Source organism: Tachyglossus aculeatus, chromosome 16 (genome assembly GCF_015852505.1).
Source record: "Tachyglossus aculeatus isolate mTacAcu1 chromosome 16, mTacAcu1.pri, whole genome shotgun sequence".
Lineage (NCBI taxonomy): Eukaryota > Metazoa > Chordata > Mammalia > Monotremata > Tachyglossidae > Tachyglossus > Tachyglossus aculeatus.
This window is the reverse complement of record NC_052081.1, coordinates 46261923-46285943: the sequence shown is the minus strand read 5'-3', so window position 1 is coordinate 46285943 and position 24021 is coordinate 46261923. Positions and strand designations below refer to the sequence as shown.

At 47.6% G+C, this 24021-nt stretch overlaps 1 protein-coding gene across 2 annotated transcripts; it reads left to right on the top strand.

Annotated features, from left to right (window-relative positions):
• Positions 1-573: 573 nt before the first annotated feature.
• Positions 574-23851, top strand: IL22RA1 (interleukin 22 receptor subunit alpha 1). 2 transcript variants are annotated; one of them, XM_038758228.1, is made up of 7 exons: positions 574-627; positions 8709-8841; positions 9709-9887; positions 12228-12403; positions 18487-18625; positions 20142-20263; positions 22770-23851. In XM_038758228.1, the coding sequence occupies exons 1-7, from the start codon at positions 585-587 to the stop codon at positions 23628-23630; spliced, it is 1653 nt and encodes a 550-aa protein (XP_038614156.1). In that variant the 5' UTR covers positions 574-584; the 3' UTR covers positions 23631-23851. The 2 variants fall into 2 exon arrangements, with proteins under 2 accessions (XP_038614156.1, XP_038614155.1); XM_038758227.1 differs by having other exon boundaries at positions 22767-23851.
• Positions 23852-24021: the final 170 nt, after the last annotated feature.

Sequence of the window (24021 nt, the reverse complement as noted above, 5' to 3'; positions counted from 1 at the left end):
AGTAAGCACTCAAAAAATCCGATTGAAGTCCTTTTAGACTGTGAGCCCACTGTTGGGTGGGGACTGTCTCTATATGTTGCCAACTTGGACTTCCCAAGCGCTTAGTCCAGCGCTCTGCACACAGTGAGCGCTCAATAAATACGATTGATTGATTGATCGAATGAGTGAATTCATTCGTTCATTCTCCCCACGTCAGTCTATACTTCACTCTGCGTGTCTGGATCACCTTGGTGCAGAAACGCTCAGGGCACGTCACTCCCCTTGGGACCATTTGGGCCCAGCCGTGCTCAAATAAGGTACCGCCTGTCAGACTGGAAAGACGAGCTCCCGGCGAACCCCGTGCCAAAGGGAACACCCCTATCAGGAAAGAGGTTGTTGGCATCCTTACAAGGCGGAGCAATTTGCTCGGTTTTTTTTTTTTTTTAAATCCAACACCTGGACCCGGGCACCTTTATACACCTGCCTCAGTCTCCTCTGGGCGGGCGGACTCCGCTCCCGCCACCTCCGTCGCCACTCAGATGGGAGAAGTCTGGGGGAGGCCACTGTGGCCGCCTCTTGGTCCCCCACCTTGCCACCCGGCCCTGATGAGGAGGCTACTGGCCCTCCTGGCCTTCTGGGCTGTGACTGGTGAGTACTGGGAGGGCTCTTCCTACCTCCCGGTGGGTCCTGGGGCTGGGGAAGGGGCCCGGACAACCAGCTTCGGCGGTCAAAAAGTTCCCGGTGATTCCCGGGCCCACGTAGTCGAGGGGAAGGGGCTCCCACAGGTCTTAATCCTTTAGACTTTAATCATCATCAATCGTATTTATTGAGCGCTTACTATGTGCAGAGCACTGTACTAAGCGCTTGGGAAGTACAAATTGGCAACATATAGAGACAGTCCCTACCCAACAGTGGGCTCACAGTCTAGAAGGGGGAGACAGAGAACAAAACATATTAACAAAATCAAATAAATGGAATAGATATGTACAAATAAAATAAATAAATAAATAGAGTAAGAAAAATATGTACAAACATATATACATATATACAGGTGCTGTGGGGAAGGGAAGGAGGTAAGATGGGGGGGATGGAGAGGGGGACGAGGGGGAGAGGAAGGAAGGGGCTCAGTCTGGGAAGGCCTCTGGGAAGACTTTAATCCTTTAGAAGCAGCGTGGATCAGTGGAAAGAGCCCGGGCTTTGGAGTCAGAGGTCAGGGGTTCAAATCCCGGCTCCGCCAATTGTCAGCTGGGTGACTTTGGGCAGGTCACTTCACTTCTCTGGGCCTCAGTTCCCTCATCTGGAAAATGGGGATGAAGACCGTGAGCCCCCCGTGGGACAACCTGATCACCTTGTAACCTCTTCAGCGCTTAGAACGGTGCTTTGCACATAGTAAGCGCTTAATAAATGCCATTAAAAAATAATAATAATAATAAATGCCATCATTAGACTCTAAGTTCACTGTGGGCAGGGAAGGTGTCTATTGTCCTATCGTACTCTCCCAAGCGCTTAGCGCAGTGGTCTGCACACGGTAAGCGCTCGATAGATGCGAATGAATGAATCAATTGTATTTATTGAGCGCTTACTGGGTGTGCAGAGCACTGCACTAAGCGCTTGGGAGAGTACAGTGTAACAGAGTTGGTAGACACGCTCGTCCCCCACAGCGAGCTTACGGTCTCCAGGGCCGAGACCCAGTGGGCCTGGGCTGGGGGCAAGAAGAAGGGAGGGATTGACTCAGGTCGGAGAGAGCAGGCTGGGGGTCGCACTCGCCTCCCTCCTGCCCACCCGGATGGTCCTCCCGGGAAGAAGTGGGGGTTGGGAAGGACTCATTCATTCATTCAATCATATTTATTGAGCGCTTACTGTGTGCAGAGCACTGGACTAAGCGCTGGGGAAGTCCAAGTTGGCAACATCTAGAGACGGTCCCTACCCAACAGCGGGCTCACAGTCTAGAAGGGGGAGACAGAGAACAAAACAAAACATATTAACAAAATAAAATAGAATAAATATGTACAAATAAAATTAATTAATAGAGTAATAAATCATCATCATCATCATCAATCGTATTTATTGAGCGCTTACTATGTGCAGAGCACTGTACTAAGCGCTTGGGAAGTACAAATTGGCAACATATAGAGACAGTCCCTACCCAACAGTGGGCTCACAGTCTAAAAGGGGGAGACAGAGAACAAAACCAAACATACTAACAAAATAAAATAAATAGAATAGCTATGTACAAGTAAAATAAATGAATAGAGTAATAAATACGTACGAACATATATACATATATATCCGTACAAACATATATACAGATGCTGTGGGGAGGGGAAGGAGGTAAGGCGGGGGGAATGGGGAGGGAAAGGAGGGGGAGACTCAAGATCTGGAACTGGTCAGTGCAGTGAGATTTGGCCACTTTGGTTGGGGGGGGGGGATCCCCTCATCCTGTCCAGGAGGATTCCCCGCTAATAATAATTAAGAACAATAATTGTGGTATCTGTTGAGCACTTACTCTACGCCTGGCACGCTTCTAAGCTTTGGGGTTGATACAAGTTAATCAGGGTGGACGCAGTCCCTGTCCCACGTGGGGCTCACAGCCCTAATCCCCATTTTCCAGAGGTGGAAACTGAGGCCCAGAAAGTGGAGTGACTTGCCCAAGGTCACACAGCGGACCAGTGGCGGGGCCGGGAGTGGGACCCGGGTCCTTCTGACTCCAGGCCTGGGATGTTTTCGCTGGGCTTGAGATCTGGAACTGGTCAGTGGGGTGGGATTTGGCCACGCGGGGGTTCCCACCGCCCATCCGGGGGGATTCCCTGCTCTGGGTGTGGAAGCAGTGGGGCTCAGTGGAAAGAGCATGGGCTTGGGCATCAGAGGTCATTCATTCATTCATTCAGTCGTATTTATTGAGTGCTTACTGTGTGCGGAGCACTGTACTAAGCGCTTGGGAAGTCCAAATTGGCAACATATAGAGACGGTCCCTACCCACCAACGGGCTCACAGTCTAGACGGGGGAGACGGATAACAAAACAAAACAGGTAGACAGGTGTCAAAATCAGCAGAAGCAGCGTGGCTCAATGGAAAGAGCCCGGGCTTTGGAGTCAGAGGTCATGGGTTCAAATTCCGGCTCCGGCAATTGTCAGCTGTGTGACTTTGGGCAAGTCACTTCCCTGGGCCTCAGTTACCTCATCTGGAAAATGGGGATTAAGACCGTGAGCTTCCCGTGGGACAACCTGATCACCTTGTAACCTCCCCAGCGCTTAGAACAGTGCTTTGCACATAGTAAGCGCTTAAGAAATGCCATCATTATTATTATTATATTATTATCAGAACAACTAGAATTAAAGCTAGACGCGCACATGTGTGCAAGCTACACAGCAAGAGACAGCAAGGGGAGAAGAACCAAAGTTTGGCCACCCCTGCCGTAGACGTTCATTTTCTCTCGGTGAAGATGGCCAAAATGGGCCGTTTTGTGACACCCTTTGTCTTTCTATTTAGGATTTCAAACCCAACTAGAGTGAAGGAAACAAAAAACAAAAAACCCACATTTTAAGGTCATGGAGAGGAAAATCAATCCAGAAGAATCGGGTCATAGGTTCAAATCCCAGCTCCACCGCGTGTCAGCTGTATGACTGGGCAAGTCATTTAACTTCTCTGGCCTCAGTTACCTTGTCTGTAAAATGGGGATTAAGACTGTGAGCCCCACATGGGACAACCTGATCACCTTGTATCCTCCCCAGCGCTTAGAACGGTGCTTTGTACATAGTAAGCTCTTAACAAATACCAAAATTATTATTAAGATTATTATTCACCCACTGACTCATTGACTATCCCTCCAACCCCAAACCCACCCCCGACCAGAGAAGAGGAACCAACGAAGTACCAGCCACAGGGTTTTCTGCCAGTGAGGCTCCCTCTCAGGCTTAGTGGATCAATCCTATTTATTGAGCGCTTACTGTGTGCAGAGCACTGTACTAAGCGCTTGGGAAGTCCAAGTTGGCAACATATAGAGACGGTCCCTACCCAACAATCTTATTTATTGAGCGCTTACTGTGTGCAGAGCGTTCATTCATTGTCATATTGATTGAGCGCTTACTGTGTGCAGAACACCGTACTAAGCGCTTGAGCACTGTTCTAATAATAATAATAATGACCCTTGTTAAGCACTTACTACGTGCCAAGCACTGTTCTAAGCACTCGGGGGGGGATACAAAGTAATCAGGTTGTCCCACATGGGGCTCACAGTCTTAATCCCCATTTTCCAGATGAGGGAACTGCGGCACAGAGAAGTGACTTGCCTAAAGTCACACAGCCAACAAGGGGCGGACCCCAGGATTAGAACCCATGACCTCTGACTCCCAAGCCCGGGCTCTATCCACTGAGCCATGCTGCTTCCCTAGTTCTAAGCACTTGGGAGAGTACAATAGAATAATAAACAATAATTCCCACTTGGGAGAGTACAATAGGACAATAAACAATAATTCCCACTTGGGAGAGTACAACAGAACTTAGGAGCCCTTCCCTCCTCCTTCCTCTCCCCCTCGTCTCCCTCTCCATCCCCCCGCCTTACCTCCTTCCCTTCCCCACAGCACCTGTATATATGTATATATGTTTGTACGGATTTATTACTCTTATTTTACTTGTACATATCTATTCTATTTATTTTATTTTGTTAATACATTTGGTTTTGTTCTCTGTCTCCCCCTTCTAGACTGTGAGCCCGCTGTTGGGTAGGGACCGTCTCTAGATGTTGCCAACTTGGACTTCCCAAGTGCTTAGTCCAGTGCTCTGCACACAGTAAGTGCTCAATAAATATGATTGATTGATTGATTGATAGAACAATAAACAATAATTCCCAGCCCACAACGAGCTTATAGTCTAGAGGGACGGGGTCCTCCCAGGTTCATCTCATCCATGCCCCTGCCTCAGGGCGGCTCTGGTTGTAATCCCTTCTCCTGATCATTTCCCAGCCTAGGGAAGGCGGTCTACCCTCCTCCTGGGATGGTTAGTCTGACTGCCCATCTCCTACTTCCCAAGCGCTTAGTACAGTGCTCTGCACACAGTAAGCGCTCAATAAATATGATTGATGATGATGATGATGAATCAATCGATAATATTGATCGAGGACTTGCTAGGTGCACTGAACTAAGCACTCGGGAGAGTGCTCCTCTTCTCCTCCTCCTCTGAGCCCACTGTTAGGTAGGGACTGTCTCTATATGTTGCCAACTTGTACTTCCCAAGCGCTTAGTCCAGTGCTCTGCACACAGTAAGCACTCAATAAATACGATTGATTGATTGATTGATTCCCTCTGCTCTATCCCCTTCCCCTCCCCAAAGCACTTGTGCATATTCGTGTATATTTATTAATCTTGTGTGTATATCTACACACAGCGAAGCAGCGTGGCTCAGTGGAAAGAGCCCGGGCTTTGGAGTCAGAGGTCGTGGGTTCAAATCCCCGCTCTGCCACTTGTCAGCTGTGTGACTCTGGGCAAGTCACTTTGCTTCTCTGGGCCTCAGTGACCTCATCTGGAAAATGGGGATGAAGACTGTGAGTCACACGTGGGACAACCTGTTCACCTTGTAACCTCCCCAGAGCTTAGAGCAGTGTTTTGCACACAGTAAGCGCTTAATAACTGCTCTTATTATTATTATCAATCAATCAATCAATCGTATTTATTGAGTGCTTACTGTGTGCAGAGCACTGTACTAAGCGCTTGGGAAGTACAAGTTGGCAACATATAGAGATGGTCCCTACCCAACAGTGGGCTCACAGTCTAGAAGGGGGGAGACATTCATTCATTCATTCATTCAATCGTATGTATTGAGCGCTTACTGTGTGCAGAGCACTGGACTAAGCGCTTGGGAAGTACAAGTTGGCAACATATAGAGACAGTCCCTGCCCAACAGTGGGCTCACAGTCTAGTCTATTATCTATAATTCTATTTAGTTTGGTGGTATCGACGCCCCTCTACTTGTTTTGTTTTGTTGTCTGTCTCCCCCTTCTAGACTGTGAGCCCATTGTTGGGTAGGGATTGTCTCCATTTATTGCCTAATTGTACTTTCCAAGCCCTTAGTACAGTGCTCTGCACACAGTAAGCGCTCAATAAATGCGATTGAATGAATCAATCAATTGTATTTATTGAGCGCTTACTGTGTGCAGAGCACTGTACTAAGCACTTGGGAAGTACAAGTTGGCAACATAACTACAAGTTGGCAACATGAATGAATGAACGAGAGGCGTCCCAAGTTCGCCCGCCCCAGGCCAGGCCCCTTCCCCAGTTCCCAGCGCTTAGTACAGTGGTCTGCACACAGTAAGCGCTCAATAAATATGAATGAATAAATGAATGAGGCCTCTGCACGGGAGGCCGTGTCAATCATTGACCCATCCCGGCGCTCCAGGGTGAGAGTCCAATCCTGGTGCCACCCTGTACCCTCCAGGGCCTGGCCCTCGGCCCTCCCGTGACCGTGGACGAGGAGGTGAACGACCCCTCACAGCCCCGCACCCCTCAGCCCCACCTCTCCTCATTCATTCACTTCATTTCAGTGCTATTTATTGAGCGCTTACTGTGTTCTGAGCACTTCTTGGCGCTTGGGAGAGGACAAAATAACAATAAACAGATACAGTCTCCACCTACAGTGAGCAGTCTGGAGGTCGGAAGGGGCCGGGAGCCCATTTTTGGGTAGGGATTGCCTCTGTCTGTCGCCGAATTGTACTTTCCACATTGCACACCATAAGCGCTCAATAAATACGATTGGATGAATGAATGAAATTCATTCCTTCCCTTCCTTCCTCTCCCCCTCGTCCCCGCCTCCATCCCCCCATCTTACCTCCTTCCCTTCCCCCCCAGCACCTGTATAGATGTATATATGTTTGTACAGATTTATTACTCTATTTATTTATTTATTTTACCTGTACATATCTATTCTATTTATTTTACTTTGTTCGTATACTTGGTTTTGTTCTCTGTCTCCCCCTTTTAGACTGTGAGCCCACTGTTGGGCAGGGACTGTCTCTATATGTTGCCAACTTGGACTTCCCAAGCGCTTAGTCCAGTGCTCTGCACACAGTAAGCGCTCAATAAATATGATTGATTGATTGATTGAAAGGAGGTATTTACTAAGCGCTTACTATGTGCAAAGCACCGTTCTAAGCAATGGGGATAATAATGATAATAATAATGATGGTATTTAAGCGCTTACTAATAATAATAATAATAATGACATTTATTAAGCGCTTACTATGTGCAAAGAACCGTTCTAAGCTCTGTGCTCTGCACACAGTAAGCGCTCAATAAATATGATTGATTGATTGATTGATTGATTGAAAGGAGGCTTCACTCCCACTATTTCTAAATCATTTCTGTCTGTCTTCCCCATTAGAATGTAAGCTCCCAGGGGGCCAGGGCCGGGTTCAACAGTCTGCACAAGGTACGTGCTCCGTACATACTGTCGATTGATGGATTAATCGATTGCTGTATTCTCCAAGCACTTAGTACAGCACTTTGCACTCAGTAGGTGTCCAGTTAATACCGTTATTTCTTTTGCTGGCTGTCCCCCGCTCTAGACTGGAAGCTCGTTGTGGGCAGGGAGTGTGTCTATTATATTGTTGGATTGTACTCTCCCAAGCGATCGGAACAGTGCTCTGCACGTAGTAAGCGCTCAGTAAAATAATAATAATAATAATAATGGTATTTAAGTGCTTACTATGTACCATGTAAGAGAAGCAGCGTGGCTCAGTGGAATGAGCACGGGCTTTGGAGTCAGAGGTCATGGGTTCAAATCCCAGCTCCGCCACTTGTCAGCTATGTGACTTTGGACAAGTCACTTCACTTCTCTGCGCCTCAGCGACCTCATCTGGAAAATGGGGATGAAGACTGTGGGCCCCCCGGGGGACAACCTGATCACCTTGTAACATCCCCAGCACTTAGAACGGTGCTTTACACATAGTAAGTGTTTAATACATGTCATTATTAGTAGTAGTAGTAGTAGTAGTAGTAAGCGCTTAACAAATACCATCATTATTATTATCATTATTATCCCCAGTGCTTAGAACGGTGCTTTGCACATAGTAAGCACTTAATAAATGTCATCATTATTATTATTAGTAGTAGTAAGTGCTTAACAAATACCATTATTATTATTATTATTATTATTATTATTATTATTATCCCCAGTGCTTAGAACGGTGCTTTGCACATAGTAAGCGCTTAATAAATACCATCATTATTATTATTATTATCCCCAGTGCTTAGAATGGTGCTTTGCACATAGTAAGCGCTTAATAAATGCCATTATTATTATTACTATGTGCCAGGCACTGTACTAAGTGCTGGGGTCGATACGGGCAAATCAAATTGAATACAGTCCCTAGCCCACATGGGGCTCACAGTTTCAATCTCCATTTTCCAGATGAGATAACCGAGGCCCAGAGAAGTGATGTGACTCGCCCAAGGTCACACAGTAGACGAGTGGCAGGGGTGGAATTAGAATCCAGGTCCTTCTGACTCCCAAGCCACTTGTGGTCTGTTGACGTGTGGCTAGAGCCCACAAGACCACGCTGCTTCTCCTAAATACAATCGGATGAATGAATGAATGAATGGATTAATCCATTCATGAAGCGTTTAGTCCAGTGCTCTGCGCTCAGTAAGTGCTCAATAAATACGATTGAATGAATGAATGGATTGATTGATTGATGGATTGAGTAGCCGCCGGACTGACCCTGCTTGTGTGTCTCCTAGAGTCCTCAGAGGCGAACGGCCCAGAGTTGCTCAAACACCTCAGATTCCACTCGACCAACTTTGAAAACATCCTGATATGGGAACGTGGCAAAAACAGCACCCCGGAAACCGTCTTCAGCGTCGCCTATTCCATGTCAGTGTTCCCGCTGCCAATCCCTCATCCCGATCACCCCCTTCTTACCTTCTGCTCCCCAAACCCCCCCAACCACCCTGCTGATGCCCGCTGACCTCCCCTCTTGGGGCAAGTCACGACGTGCTGGGGGAATTCATTCAATCGTATTTATTGAGCGCTTACTGTGTGCAGAGCACTGGACTAAGCACTTGGGAAGTACAAGTTGGCAACACGGAATGGAAGAGAAGCCTCGTTAGTTGTTAATAATAATAATTGCGGGATTTGTTAAGCGCTTACTACGTGCCAGGCCCCGTACTAAGCGCTGGGGTGGATACAAGCAAATCGGGTTGGACACGGTCCCTGTCCCACGTGGGGCTCCCGGCCTCGCTCCCCGTTTTCCAGATGAGGAAACTGAGGCCCAGAGAAGCGAAGTGACATGTTTAAGGTCACACAGTGGACAAGTGGTGGAGCCGGGATTAGAACCCAGGTCCTTCCGACTCTAAGGCCCGGGCTCTACCCGCTAGGCCACGCTGCTTCTCATCACTTATCAGTTCATTCATTCTATCATATTTATTGAGCGCTTACTGTGTGCAGAGCACTGTACTAAGCGCTTGGGAAGTACAAATTGGCAACATATAGAGACAGTCCCTGCCCAATAGTGGGCTCACAGTCAGTTGTGTGACCTTGGCCAGGTCACTTCTCCGGGCCTGAATTCCAACATCAGTAAAATGGGGATTGAGATCACGCGGCCCGTGTGGGACGGGGACTGCGTCCGACCTGATCGTGTTGTATCTTAGCGCTTAGTACAGAGCCTGGCACAGAGTAAGCGTTTAACAAATATCATTTAAAGGAAAAAGAAGGAACTAGAGCTGTTGGGTTTCCCCCTAGCTATGGAACGAAGCGGTGGCAGGAGAAAGGGGGCTGCCAAAACATGACTTCTCAATCGTGCAACCTGACGGGGGAGACCGGAAACATCTGCGAGTACTACTACGCCCGAGTGACGGCCCTCACCGAGAGCGGCCTGTCAGCCTCCTTCAAGACGCACAGGTTCAACCCGAAAACTGAGAGTGAGTTACTGTCTGGACTCAGCTGCCCTCCCCGCCTCTCCTCCATCCCTCTCTCTCCCCTTCCCCACCCTCCTCCTCCAACCACCTGCATCTTCAGCCCCCAGGAATCCGTAGGACCTCAAGCTCCTCAATCCGTCAATCATTTTTAACCAATCAATCGTATTTATTGAGCGCTTACTGTGTGCAGAGCACTGTACTAAGTGCTTGAGCGCTCCTCCATCCCTCTCTCTCCCCTTCCCCACCCTCCTCCTCCAACCACCTGCATCTTCAGCCCCCAGGAATCCGTAGGACCTCAGGCTCCTCAATCCATCAATCTTGTTTAATCAATCAATCAATCAATCAATCAATCGTATTTATTGAGCGCTTACTGTGTGCAGAGCACTGTACTAAGTGCTTGAGTGCTCCTCCATCCCTCTCTCTCCCGTTCCCCACCCTACTCCTCCAACCACCTGCATCTTCAGCCCCCAGGAATCCATAGGACCTCAGGCTCCTCAATCCATCAAACATATTTAATCAATCAATCAATCAATCGTATTTACTGAGCGCTTACTGCATGCGGAGCACTGTTCGTTCACTCCTCTGATCATATTTAGTGTTATTGTTATTATTTTGTCGAGTACTTACTACGCGCCAAGCACAGTACGAAGCGCTGGGGTGGATACAAGGTAATCAGGTTGTCCCACGTGGGGCTCACAGTCTCCATCCCCATTTTACGGATGATGTAAGTGAGGCACGGAGAGGCTAAGTGACTTGCCCAGGGTCACACAGCAGACTGGTGGCGGAGCTGGGATTAGAACCCATGACCTTCTAGCTCCCAGGCCCGGGCTCTATTCATTCATTTTCATTCAATCGTATTTATTGAGCGCTTACTGTGTGCAGAGCACTGTACTAAGCGCTTGGGAAGTCCAAGTTGGCAACATCTAGAGACGGTCCCTACCCAGCAGTGGGCTCACAGTCTAGAAGGGGGAGACAGACAACAAAACCAAACATATTAACAAAATAAAATAAATAGAATAGATATGTACAAGTAAAATAAATAAATTAATAGAGTAATAAATACGTACAAACATATATACATATATAATAATAATAATAATGGCATTTATTAAGCGCTTACTATGTGCAGAGCACTGTTCTACAGGTATATACATATACTATGCCATGCTTGAATGGGAAAGATCACATGTAATCTATCCCAGGCAGCTGGGTAAGTGACTCTCTTCATAGGACTAGTTTTTATTTATGGTACTTGTTAAGCACTTACTAGGTACCAGGCACTGTACTAACCACTGGGGTAGACACGAGATAATCAGGTTGGACATGGTCCCTGTCCCATGTGGGGCTCACAAAATCAGAAGGAGGAGGATTAAATTCCCGTTGGAACAGTTGAGGTGACTGACAGGGCCACCCGTCAGACGGAAGGACGACAGATGGAGCCGGCGTTAGAATCCAGGTCATTCAATCGTATTTATTGAGCGCTTACTGCGTGCAGAGCGCTGTACTAAGGTCCTCTGCTTCCAAGCTCATGCTGTTTCCACTAGACCATTCAACGACCTGCCTCGGTCCCCGCGCCTGAAAACCCTCTTCTAGACTGTGAGCCCACTGTTGGGTAGGGACCATCTCTATATGCTGCCAACTTGTGCTTTCCAAGCGTTTAGTACAGTGCTCTGCACACAGTAAGCGATTGAATGAATGAATGAATGAACCCTCCCTATATCTTGCTTAAATCCCTCTTGCTGTTTGTCATCATCATCATCATCATCATCAATCGTATTTATTGAGGGCTTACTATGTGCAGAGCACTGTACTAAGCGCTTGGGAAGTACAAATTGGCAACATCTAGAGACAGTCCCTACCCAACAGTGGGCTCACAGTCTAAAAGGGGGAGACAGAGAACAGAACCAAACATACTAACAAAATAAAATAAATAGAATAGATAGGTACAAATAAAATAAATAGAGTAAAAAATATGTACAAACATATCTACATATATCCAGGTGCTGTGGGGAAGGGAAGGAGGTAAGATGGGGGGGATGGAGAGGGGGACGAGGGGGAGAGGAAGGAAGGGGCTCAGTCTGGGAAGGCCTCCTGGAGGAGGTGAGCTCTCAGCAGGGCCTTGAAGGGAGGAAGAGAGCTAGCTTGGCGGATGGGCAGAGGGAGGGCATTCCAGTTTGTCAAGCCCGTCTCCTCCTTACTCCAGTCCCGCCCTCCTCGGGAGGCATCCCCCTCGGCCCCGGGGTTGGGGGGCAAAGGAAAAGGCAGCCAGAGAGGGGAGGACCATGGAATTTGCCGTCAGGGATGGGCACCCGCCCTCTGACCCCTCCTCTCCCACCCTCCCAGCCGAGCTGAAGCCTCCGGACGTGACCTTCGACCCCGGCGTGGACTCGATTCGGTTCATCCTGGGCCCGTCCCTCACGCTGGCCAGGGACCCGAGCGGCTCCCCGCTGGCTCTGGAGGACATCTTCCCCAACCTGCTCTACCACCTGAGGATAAACATCAACCAGACCCACCACATGGTACTTTCGCCCTGCCCTCACAGCCCCGCGTCAAGGCCTGGTTCATTCACCATCATCATCATCATCAATCGTATTTATTGAGCGCTTACTATGTGTACTAAGCGCTTGGGAAGTACAAATTGGCAACATATAGAGACAGTCCCTACCCAACAGTGGGCTCACAGTCTAAAAGGGGATTCATCCATCCGTTCAAGCCTGGTTCATTCATTCATCCATTCATTCAATCGTATTTATTGAGCGCTTACTGTGTGCAGAGCACTGGACTAATCACTTGGGAAATAATACATGGTTGAACCTCCTCCCCCGGGGCCGACTCCTCCCTTGCCCCTTCCGGGCTCTGAAGAGCCTCTCAACTCCATCACTCCGTCGTATTTATCGAGCGCTTATTGTGCGCAGAGCAGGGTACCAAGCGCTTGGGAGAGGACAGTATAACAGAGTTGATATATTGGGGCAGCGTGGCTCAGTGGAAAGAGCGCGGGCTTCGGAGTCAGAGGTCGTGGGTTCGAATGCCGTCTCCCCCACATGTCTGCTGTGTGACCTTGGGCAAGTCACTTCACTCCTCTGTGCCTCAGTTCCCTCATCTGTAAAATGGGGACTAAGACTGTGAGTCCCAAATGGGACAACCTCATCTCCTTGTATTCCCCCCAGCGCTTAGAACAGTGCTTTGCACATAGTAAGCGCTTAACAAATATCAGCATTATTATTATTATTATACACACGTTCCTCATTCCTCACTGTCTAGCAGGGGAGGCGAACGTTCAAAAAAATCACGAATACGGACATAATCAATCCATTTTTTATATGGAATTCTTTTAAGCGCTTATAGGCACTGTAATAATAATAATAATGGCATTGATTAAGCGCTTACTATGTGCAAAGCCCTGTTCTAAGCACTGGGGAGGTTCCAAGGTGATCAGGTTGTCCCACGGGGGGCCTCGCAGTCTTAATCCCCATTTTACAGATGAGGTAACTGAGGTCCAGAGAAGTGAATTGAAGTGAAGTGACTTGCCCAAAGTCACCCAGCTGACAATTGGCAGAGCCGGGGTTTGAACCCATAACCTCTGACTCCAAAGCCCGGGCTCTTCCAACTGAGCCCATATTAAGAGCTAAAAATCACAAATACGGACATAATCAATCCATTTTTTATAGGGAATTCTTTTAAGTGCTTATAGGCACTGTAATAATAATAATAATGGCACTTATTAAGGGCTTACTATGTGCAAAGCACTGTTCTAAGCACTGGGGAGGTTACAGGGTGATCAGGTTGTCCCACAGAGGTCTCACAGTCTTCATCCCCATTTTACAGATGAGGTAACTGAGGCTGGAGTAGATATGAACTAATCAGGTTGGACACAGTCCATTTCATTCATTCATTCATTCAATCGTATTTATTGAGCGCTCACTGTGTGCAGAGCACTGTACTAAGCGCTTGGGAAGTACAAGTCAGCGACATCTAGAGATGGTCCCTCCCCAACAACAGGCTCACAGACTAGAAGGGGGAGACAGACAATGAAACAAAACATGTTTTGCCATGCCCGGCATGGGGCTCGTTATCTTTAATCCCCATTTTATAGATGATGTAACTGAGGCTCAGAGAAGTGAAGTGAGTTGCCCAAGGTCACCCAGCAGGCTAGCGGCGGAGCCGGGATTAGAACCCAGGTCCTTCTGACCCCCAGGCCCGGGCTCTATCCATTAGACCATGCTTCCTCTCTACAGTATTTATATCAGTGGTATTTATTGAGTGCTTACTGTGTGCAGAACGCTATTCTATGTACACAGTCCAGGACTATACTGTACTGTGCTTGGGAGAGTACATTATATATATATATATATATATATATATATATAATATATATATATATAATATATATTTATATATATATATATATATTGCCAATTTGTACTTCCCAAGCACTTAGTACAGTGCTCTGTACACCGTAAGCGCTCAATAAATACGATTGAATGAATGAACGAATGAATGAATACATTACAACAGAATTGGTAAACCCTTCTCTAGACTGTAAGCTCATTGTGGGCAGGGAATGCGTCTGTTATATTGTTCTAGTGTACTCGCCCATGTATGTATGAATATATGTATATATGTTTGTACGTATTTATTGCTCTATTTATTTATTTGTACATATTTATTCTATTTGTACTTCCCAAGCGCTTAGTTGTACTTCCCAAGCGCTTAGTACACTGCTCTGCACACAGTAAGCACTCAATAAATACCATCGACTGACATTCAAGCCTATAGTCTGGAGGGAGAAGTGTTGTAATAATAATAATAATAATTGTGTTATTTGTTAAGCACTTACTATGTGCCAGGCACTGTACTAAGTGCTGGGGTGGATACAAGCAAATTCATTCATTCATTCATTCATTCATTCAATCGTATTTATTGAGCACTTACTGACTCAGTGATTGACTCAGGTCGAAGAGAGCAGGCTGGGGTTCACACTCGCCTCCCTCCTGCCCACCCGGATGATCCTCCTGGGAAGAAGTGGGGGTTTGGAAAGATTCATTCATTCATTCATTCAATCGTATTTATTGAGCGCTTACTGTGTGCAGAGCACTGTACTAAGCGCTTGGGAAGTACAAGTCGGCAACACATAGAGACGGTCCCTACCCAACAGCGGGCTCACACTCTAGAAGGGGGAGACAGAGAACGAAACAAGACATGATGATGATGATGATGATAGCATTTATTAAGCGCTTACTATATGCAAAGCACTGTTCTAAGCGCTGGGGAGGTTACAAGGTGATCAAGTTGTCCCACGGGGGGCTCACAGTCTTCAACCCCATTTTACAGATGAGGGAACTGAGGCGCAGAGAAGTGAAGTGACTTGCCCAAAGTCACACAGCTGGCAAGTGGCAAAGCTGGGATTTGAACCCATGACCTCTGACTCCAAAGCCCGGGTTCTTTCCACTGAGCCATGCTGCTTCTCTACATATTCACAAAATCAAATCAATCAATCAATCAATCGTATTTATTGAGCGCTTAGTGTGTGCAGAGCACTGTACTAAGCGCTTGGGAAGTATAACTAAGCGCTTGGGAAGTACAACTAAGCGCTTGGGAAGTACAAATAGAATAAATATGTACAAATAAATAAATAATAATAATAATAATAATGGAATTTGTTAAGCGCTTACTATGTGCAAAGCACTGTTCTAAGCGCTGGAGGATGCAAGGCGATCACGTTGTCCCACGTGGGGCTCACAGTCCTAATCCCCATTTTACAGATGAGATAACTGAGGCTAAGAGAAGTTAAGTGACTTGCCCAAGGTCACACAGCAGACATGTGGCGGAGCCAGGATTCATCATCATCATCAATCGTATTTATTGAGCGCTTACTATGTGCAGAGCACTGTACTAAGCGCTTGGGAAGTACAAATTGGCGACACATAGAGACAGTCCCTACCCAACAGTGGGCTCACAGTCTAAAACACTCAAACCCATGACCTCTGATTCCCAGGCCCGTGTCTTTCCACTGTGCCACGCTGCTTCTAGAGTAAATAGGGTAATAAATATGTACAAACATATATACGTATATTCAGGTTGCTCACGGTCTTAATCCCCGTTTGACACACGAGGGAACTGAGGCACAGAAAAGCGAGGTGACTTGCCCAAGGCCACCCAGCAGACAAGTGGCAGAGCCGGGATTAGAACCCATGACCCCCACGTTTTATCCGCTACGGCAGGCTGGGGATGAGGGGGGGGGTGGTGAATAAAGAGTTCAAATCCAAGTGCGAGGGTGTCACAGAAGGGAGAAAGAGGGTAGGGGACTCTGTGACTTGTTAATTGTGGCTTTTTTTAAACGCCTGACCTCATTCGCATGAACTATTTTGGAAGCTCCCAGGTGGCGGGTCTCATGTCCAGGGAGCCGGTCCAAGCCCGGAGATTCTCTGAAAGAGATGATGTGGTTTCCAACTGTTGTTTCCCTTGGAGCGATTAATCATTGGTATTCACTGAGCGCTTACAGTACGCAGGGAATCAATCAATCAATCAATCAATCGTATTTATTGAGCACTTACTGTGTGCAGAGCACTGGACTAAGCGCTTGGGAAGTCCAAGTCGGCAACACATAGAGACTGTCCCTACCCAACAGCGGGCTCACAGTCTAGAAGGGGGAGACGGAGAACAAAACCAAACATACTGACAAAATAAAATAAATAGAATAGATATATACAAGTAAAGTAAATAAATAAATAGAGTAATAAATATGTATAAACATATATACATATATACAGGTGCTGTGGGGAATCAATCAATCAATCAATCAATCGTATTTATTGAGCGCTTACTGTGTGCAGAGCACTGGACTAAGTGCTTGGGAAGTACAAGTCGGCAACACATAGAGACGGTCCCTACCCAACAGCGGGCTCACAGTCTAGAAGGGGGAGACGGAGAACAAAACCAAACATACTGACAAAATAAAATAAATAGAATAGATATGTACAAGTAAAGTAAATAAATAGAGTAATAAATATGTACAAACATATATCCATATATACAGGTGCTGTGGGGAAGGGAAGGAGGTAAGATGGGGGGGATGGAGAGGGGGACGAGGGGGAGAGGAGGGAAGGGGCTCAGTCTGGGAAGGCCTCCTGGAGGAGGTGAGCGCTCAGTAGGGCCTTGAGCTGTTCTAAGAGCTCGGGAGAGTACAATACAACAATAAAGTGACACATTCCCTGCCCACAGTGAGTTTGCAGTCTAGAGTCGGGGAGACAGACATGAATAGAAATGAATAAATGACAGATAGGGACATAAGCATATTGTACATATTTATTACTCAATTTATTTATTTATTTTACTTGTACATATCCATTCTATTTATTTTATTTTGTTCATCTGTTTGGTTTTGTTCTCTGTCTCCCCCTTCTAGACTGTGAGCCCACTGTTGGGTATGGACTGGTTCTATATGTTGCCAACTTGGACTTCCCAAGCGCTTAGTACAGTGCTCTGCACACAGTAAGCGCTCAATAAATACGATTGATTGATTGATTGATTGATAAGCAGTGTGGGGCTGAGAGGGGGAGATGAATAAAGGGAGCGAGTCAGGGGACGGAGAAGGGACTGGGAGAAAAGGAAAGGAGGGAGCAGTCAGGGAAGACTTCTTGGAGGAGATGGGCCTTCCATAAGGCTTTGAATAATAATGACGGTATTTATTAAGCGCTTACTATGTGCAAAGCACTGTTCTAAGCGCTGGGCAGTTTACAAGGTGATCAGGTTGTCCCACGTGGGGCTCACAGTCTTAATCCCCATTTTACAGATGAGGGAACTGAGGCCCAGTGAAGTGACTTAGCCAAAGCCACACAGCTAAGTTGCAGAGCTGGGATTTGAACCCATGACCTCTGACTCCAAAACCCGGGCTCTTTCCACTGAGCCATGCTGAGAGTCGTTGTCTCTCGGATACAAAGAAGGAGGCCATAACAGGCCAGAGGCAGGACGTGGGCGAGAGATCGGTGGCAAGATAGATGAGATGGAGGTCCAGTGATCAACATTTATTACTCTATTTATTTATTTATTTATTTTACTTGTACATTTCTATCCTATTTATTTTATTTTGTTGGTATGTTTGGTTCTGTTCTCTGTCTCCCCCTTTTAGACTGTGAGCCCACTGTTGGGTAGGGACTGTCTCTATGTGTTGCCAATTTGTACTTCCCAAGCGCTTAGTACAGTGCTCTGCACATAGTAAGCGCTCAATAAATACGATTGATTGATTGATTGATTGATCATCATCATCAATCGTATTTATTGAGCGCTTACTGTGTGCAGAGCACTGTACTAAGCGCTTGGGAAGTACAAATTGGCAACATATAGAGACAGTCCCTACCCAACAGTGGGCTCACAGTCTAAAATGGGGAGACAAAACCAAACATACTAACAAAATAAAATAAATAGAATAGATATGTGCAAGTAAAATAAATAAATAAATAAATAGAGTAATAAATATGTACAAACATATATACCTATATACAGTGATGGGGTTGGGGGCGTGCTATGGGAATGGCGGGAATTAAATAACCGGGGCTCCTTCAAGAGGGAGTAATTTCTCGTCCGGTTTCTTTCTCCCCTTCAGATCAAGGAGGGGAAGGAGAAAGAATACGTATTTCCCGGTTTGGCCCCCGACACGGAGTATAGCGGCACCGTGGGCATTCTGATCCCCAACTTAGCCAAGCACAGCCCGACCCACAAATTCAGTGTGAGGACTCTACCAGGTAAGCCCGGCCGGGCGTGAAACGGGAATCAATCAATCAATCAATAGTATTTATTGAGCGCTTACTGTGTGCAGAGCACTGGACTAAGCGCTTGGGAAGTACAAGTTGGCAACATCTAGGGACAGTCCCTACCCAACAGTGGGCTCAAAATCTAGAAGGAAGCCCAGGCTTGAACGCCGGTCCGGCCGTGGGACCTTGGAAGGGTCCCTGAACGGCTCAGGGCTCTGATTTCCCCCCCATTTGTAAAGTAGGGAAAGGGGCTGTGCCGCACCCTCTCTGGGCTGGTGTTCCTCCCATGGGGTGCACAGCAAGAAAGCAGTTCAGACCCCGGTGGAGACCCTGAAGGCGCCGTTTGTAACGACAGGTCAGTTACTCTTTCCTTCCAGTCTGCAACTTGTTCCCGAGTTCCTCCCGAACTCTGAAAGGAAAGCCATCCAGTCCTAGGAACTTATTCTCATCCTAATTCATCTCTTCAGTCTCAAGAAAGCCATGCCTTCACCCAAATTTGACTCATGACCCGCCTGCTGCTAAAACCAGATTGGGGTGGGAACCTCAATCTTCCTACCATCTTCCTATCGGCTAGAATGAGGCTCGGGATTATCAGTCAGTAGCATCATCATCAATGGGATTTATTGAGCGCTTACTGTGTGCAACGCACTCTATTGAGAGCTTGGTAGAGTATAATAAATACGAGGTCGGTAGACACATTTCCCGCCCACAAGGAGCTGACAGTCAGTAAATAAATAGTATTTATTGGATTCTTACTCTATGACATATCTATTCTATTTATTTTATTTTGTTAGTATGTTTGGTTTTGTTCTCTGTCTCCCCCTTTTAGACTGTGAGCCCACTGTTGGGTAGGGACTGTCTCTATATGTTGCCAATTTGTACTTCCCAAGCACTTAGTACAGTGCTCTGCACATAGTAAGCACTCAATAAATACGATTGATGATGATGATGCAGGGCATGGTGCTAAGCATTTGGGAGAGTACAATAGAATTAGGAGCCATGATCCCTGGCCTCAGAGATCCGACAAACTGGTAGGGGAAGACAGACACTAAAATAAATTGCAGGTACGGGGAAGCAACAGGGTTTAAACTATGTAATAATAATAATGATGGTACTTGTTAAGCGCTTTCTATAAGCCCAGTACCATTCAAAGTGCCGGAGTAGATCCAACTTAATCAGATTGGACACAGTCCCTGTCCCACATGGGGCTCACACTCTTAATCCCCACTTTGTGATAACTGAGGCTCAGAGAAGTTTAGCGCCTTGCCCAAGATCACACAGCGGACATGCGGCAGAGCCGGGATTAGAACCCAGATCCTTCTGACTCCCAGCTCTACCCACTAGAGAACGTTGCTTCTCTTACGGAAGGGATTAGAAGAAGAAGAAGGAGCCAAAAACCTGGTTAAGCCATACATAAAATAGATTGTGAATTTTGACCTGGGAATCTCTAGCTGGGACTTTTTCCCTCGGCTTCCCATTGACTCCGTTTTCGCGTCCCTTCTCCCAGACCGAACCTGGACCTACTATTTCTCCGGAATGTCCCTGTTCACCATGGGATTCCTCGTCGCCGTGGCCTGTTTTGTGACCTACAAGTACATCAACAAGCACATGCAGCAGCCCCGTGTCTTGGTAAGGGACTGGCAACCCGGGAGGGAGGGAGCCACCCCGACCCGGCTTTGGGGAGGAAAACCAAGTAGAGAGTCTCAATCCCTTTCCAACGGGCATCAGTTTGAGTTCCCGGGACCGCCGTTGGGAAGCGGTGGGCCAAAAAGCGGAAAGTAGGAGGAAAACATTTTTCCTCTCCCCCTCCCCATCACCCCCACCCTACCTCCTTCTCCTCCCCACAGCACCTGTATATATGTTTGTACGGATTTATCACTCCATTTATTTTACTTGTCCATATTTACTATTCTATTTATTGTGTTAATGCTGTGCATCTAGCTTTCTTTCTATTTATTCTGACGACTTGACACCTGTCCACGTGTTTTGTTTTGTTGTCCGTCTCCCCCTTCTATTCGTTCATTCATTCAATCACATGTACTGAGCGCTTACTGTGTGCAGAGCAGTGTACTAAGCACTTGGGAAGTACAAGTCGGCCACATATAGAGACGGTCCCTACCCAATCGATCAATCAATCGTATTTATTGAGCGCTTACTGTGTGCAGAGCAGTGTACTAAGCGCTTGGGAAGTACAAGTCGGCAACTTATAGAGACAGTCCCTACCCAATCAATCAATCAATCGTATTTATTGAGCGCTTACTGTGTGCAGAGCACTGTACTAAGTGCTTGGGAAGTACAAGATGGCAACATATAGGGACAGTCCCTACCCAACAGCGGGCTCAATCTAGAAGGGGGAGACAGACAACAAAACATATTAACAAAATAAAATAAATAGAATAAAATCCAGCGCTTAGAACAGTGCATTGCACATAGTAAGCACTTAATAAATGCCATCATTATTATTATTATAAATATGTACAAAAAAATAAATGGAGTAATAAATACGTATGAACATATACACATACATACAGGTGCTTCTAGACTGTAAGCCCGTTGTTGGGTAGGGACCGTCTCTAGATGTTGCCGACTTGTACTTCCCAGGTGGTTAGTACAGTGCTCTGCACACAGTAAGCGCTCAATAAATACGATTGAATGAATGAATGAAAAAAAATCAACCAATCGACTTATTCGCGAAATGGGCACAGAACACTGTACTAAGCACAAAGGGCCAGTGGATAATGCAAAACCTGGATAGTCGAGATTGAGCTGAGTGGGTGAGTTGCCTTTTGGAAGTTAAGGCCTGGCTATTCCCTTTTGCCCCCAATAATAATAATAATAATAATAATAATAATAATAATAATAATAATAATAACAACAACAGTGATTTTTTGTAAGCACTTACTCTGTGCCAGTCACTGGAATAGATGCAAGCAAATTGGGTTGTACACAGTCCCTGTCCCATGAGGGGCTAACAGTCTCAATCCCCATTTCGCAGATGAGGTAACTGAGAAGAGAAGTGGCTCGCCCAAGGTCACACAGCCGACAAGTGGCAGAGAAGGGATTAGAACCCAGGTCCTTCTGACTCGCAGGCTTGTGCTCTATAATAATAATAATGATGGCATTTGTTAAGCACTTTCTATGTGCAAAGCACTGTTCTAAGCGCTGATCCATTAGGCCCTCTGCTGCTCTATTCATTCATTCATTCAATTGTATTTATTGAGCGCTTACTGTATGCAGAGCACTATACTAAGTGATTGGAAAGTACAAGCGCTTAGAGAAGCAGCGTGGCTCAGTAGAAAGAGCCCGGGCTTTGGAGTCAGAGGTCATGGGTTCGAATCCCGGCTCCGCCACATATCCGCTGTGTGAGCTTGGGAAAGTCACTTAACTTCTCGGAGCCTCAGTGACCTCATCTGTAAAATGGGGATGAAGACTGTGAGCCCCCCCGAGGGACAACCTGATCACCTTGTATCCCCCCCAGCGCTTAGAACAGTGCTTTGCACATAGTAAGTGCTTAACAAATGCCATCATTATTATTATTACAAGTCGGCAACATATAGCGACGGTCCCTACCCAACAACGGGCTCACGGTCTAGAAGGGGGAGACAGACAATAAAACAAAACACGTGGACAGGTGTCAAGTCATCACAATAAATAGAAATAAAGCTAGATGTGCAGCGATAATGAAATAAATAGAATAGTAAGTACGCATTTCTCTAACTCTGCCTTCCCCCCGCTTCCCCACTGTTGAGAAGCAGCTTGGCTCAATAGAAAGAGCCCGGGCTTTGGAGTCAGAGGTCATGGGTTCGAATCCCGGCTCCGCCACGTGTCTGCTGTGTGGCCTTGGGCAAGTCACTTAACTTCTCTGAGCCTCAGTTCCCTCATCTGTAAAATGGGGATTAAGACTGTGAGCCCCACGTGGGACAACCTGATTACCTTGTATCCTCCCCAGGGCTTAGAACAGTGCTTTGCACATAGTAAGCGCTTAACAAATGCCATCATCATCATCATCACTGTTGGGTAGGGACTGTCTCTATATGTTGCCAACTTGTACTTCCCAAGTGCTTAGTACAGTGCTCTGCACACAGTAAGCGCTCAATAAATACAATTGATTGATGATTGATCGATTCCCCAGCAGGACCTGCAGAAGGTTCTGACGTACCACCCGCTGAAGTTCACCCGGGAGCACGTCCTCACCCCGGTCTGTGACCTCGCCCCGCCGGCCACCCCTGCTCCCCCAGGGCCGCACCCCGATCTGAAGGAGGCCTCCAAGACGCCCCAGGGTTTGCCCAGCTGCCCGGAGACCACCTACGTCGAGCGGGACTCCGACCACGCCGGCCTGGCCCCTTTGCGGAAGAGCCCGTCCCCCCAGCCCTACACCCGGCGGCCCTCTCTGCCGCTCACCCCGCCGCCCCCTTTCTACGGGGTGTGCGTGGTGGGCGTCGAGTGCGACGGCCAAGGGTCGCCTCTCCCCCAGAAACACACCCGGGACGAACCAGGCCTCCGGCTCCAGGTTCGGGCTCCGGCAGCCGGGTGGTTCCCCAAATCCATCCAGGAGAGGCGGATGGCCGTCCCCGGGGGTGACCGTCAGCACCGGGATGACCCGCGTATATTCCCGCTAGACCTGGATTTGCGTGTCCAGGCCTTGGGGCTGCGGAGGGACTGGCAGGAGGTCAGCCTGCCCCTCCTCCACCCGCCGTGGACCCCGGCCGGGGGTGGGGGACTGGAGTTGGAGGCCCGGGGCTACCTCCAGCGCCAGAACCTGGCCCCGGCCTCCCTCCTCTCGTCCGTTCAAGTGGACGGCGACCCCGAAGCGGAAGAGCCTGGGCCGGAGCGCTGGCATCTGCTCAGCTCCCTGGTGGGTCCCCAAAGCGATCTGGGCCCAGGGGGGCCGCCGGGCGGCGAGGGGATCCCCGGCTCCGGCCCAGGACCGGGAGAGGCCGGAGCCCTGGACTGGTTGTTCAGAGACTTGGACCTCACGGTGCAGTGGGATTCCTGACTGGTGGTGCCAGCTAGACTCAGTGCCAACCCAAAACGTGGGCAGCGAGAGTCCCTACTGGGGAAGGGGCCGGGCTGTCCCCATATCCCATCCTTCCCTCCCTGCCCACCGTGGCTTCCGGCCCTGTCTGGTCCCGGAGCCTCGGATTTCGGCCCCTCACCTCTGACCGATCAAGAACAGGCTTTTCATTTCATTCATTCATTCATTCAATTGTATTTATTGAGCGCTTACTGTGTGCAGAGCACCGTTCTAAGCGCTTGGTAAGTCCAAGTGGGCAACATACAGAGACAGTCCCTACCCAACAGCGGGCTCAACAGCGGGCTCACAGTCTAGAAGGGGGAGACAGACAACAAAACAAAACATATTAACAAAATAAAATAAATAGAATAAA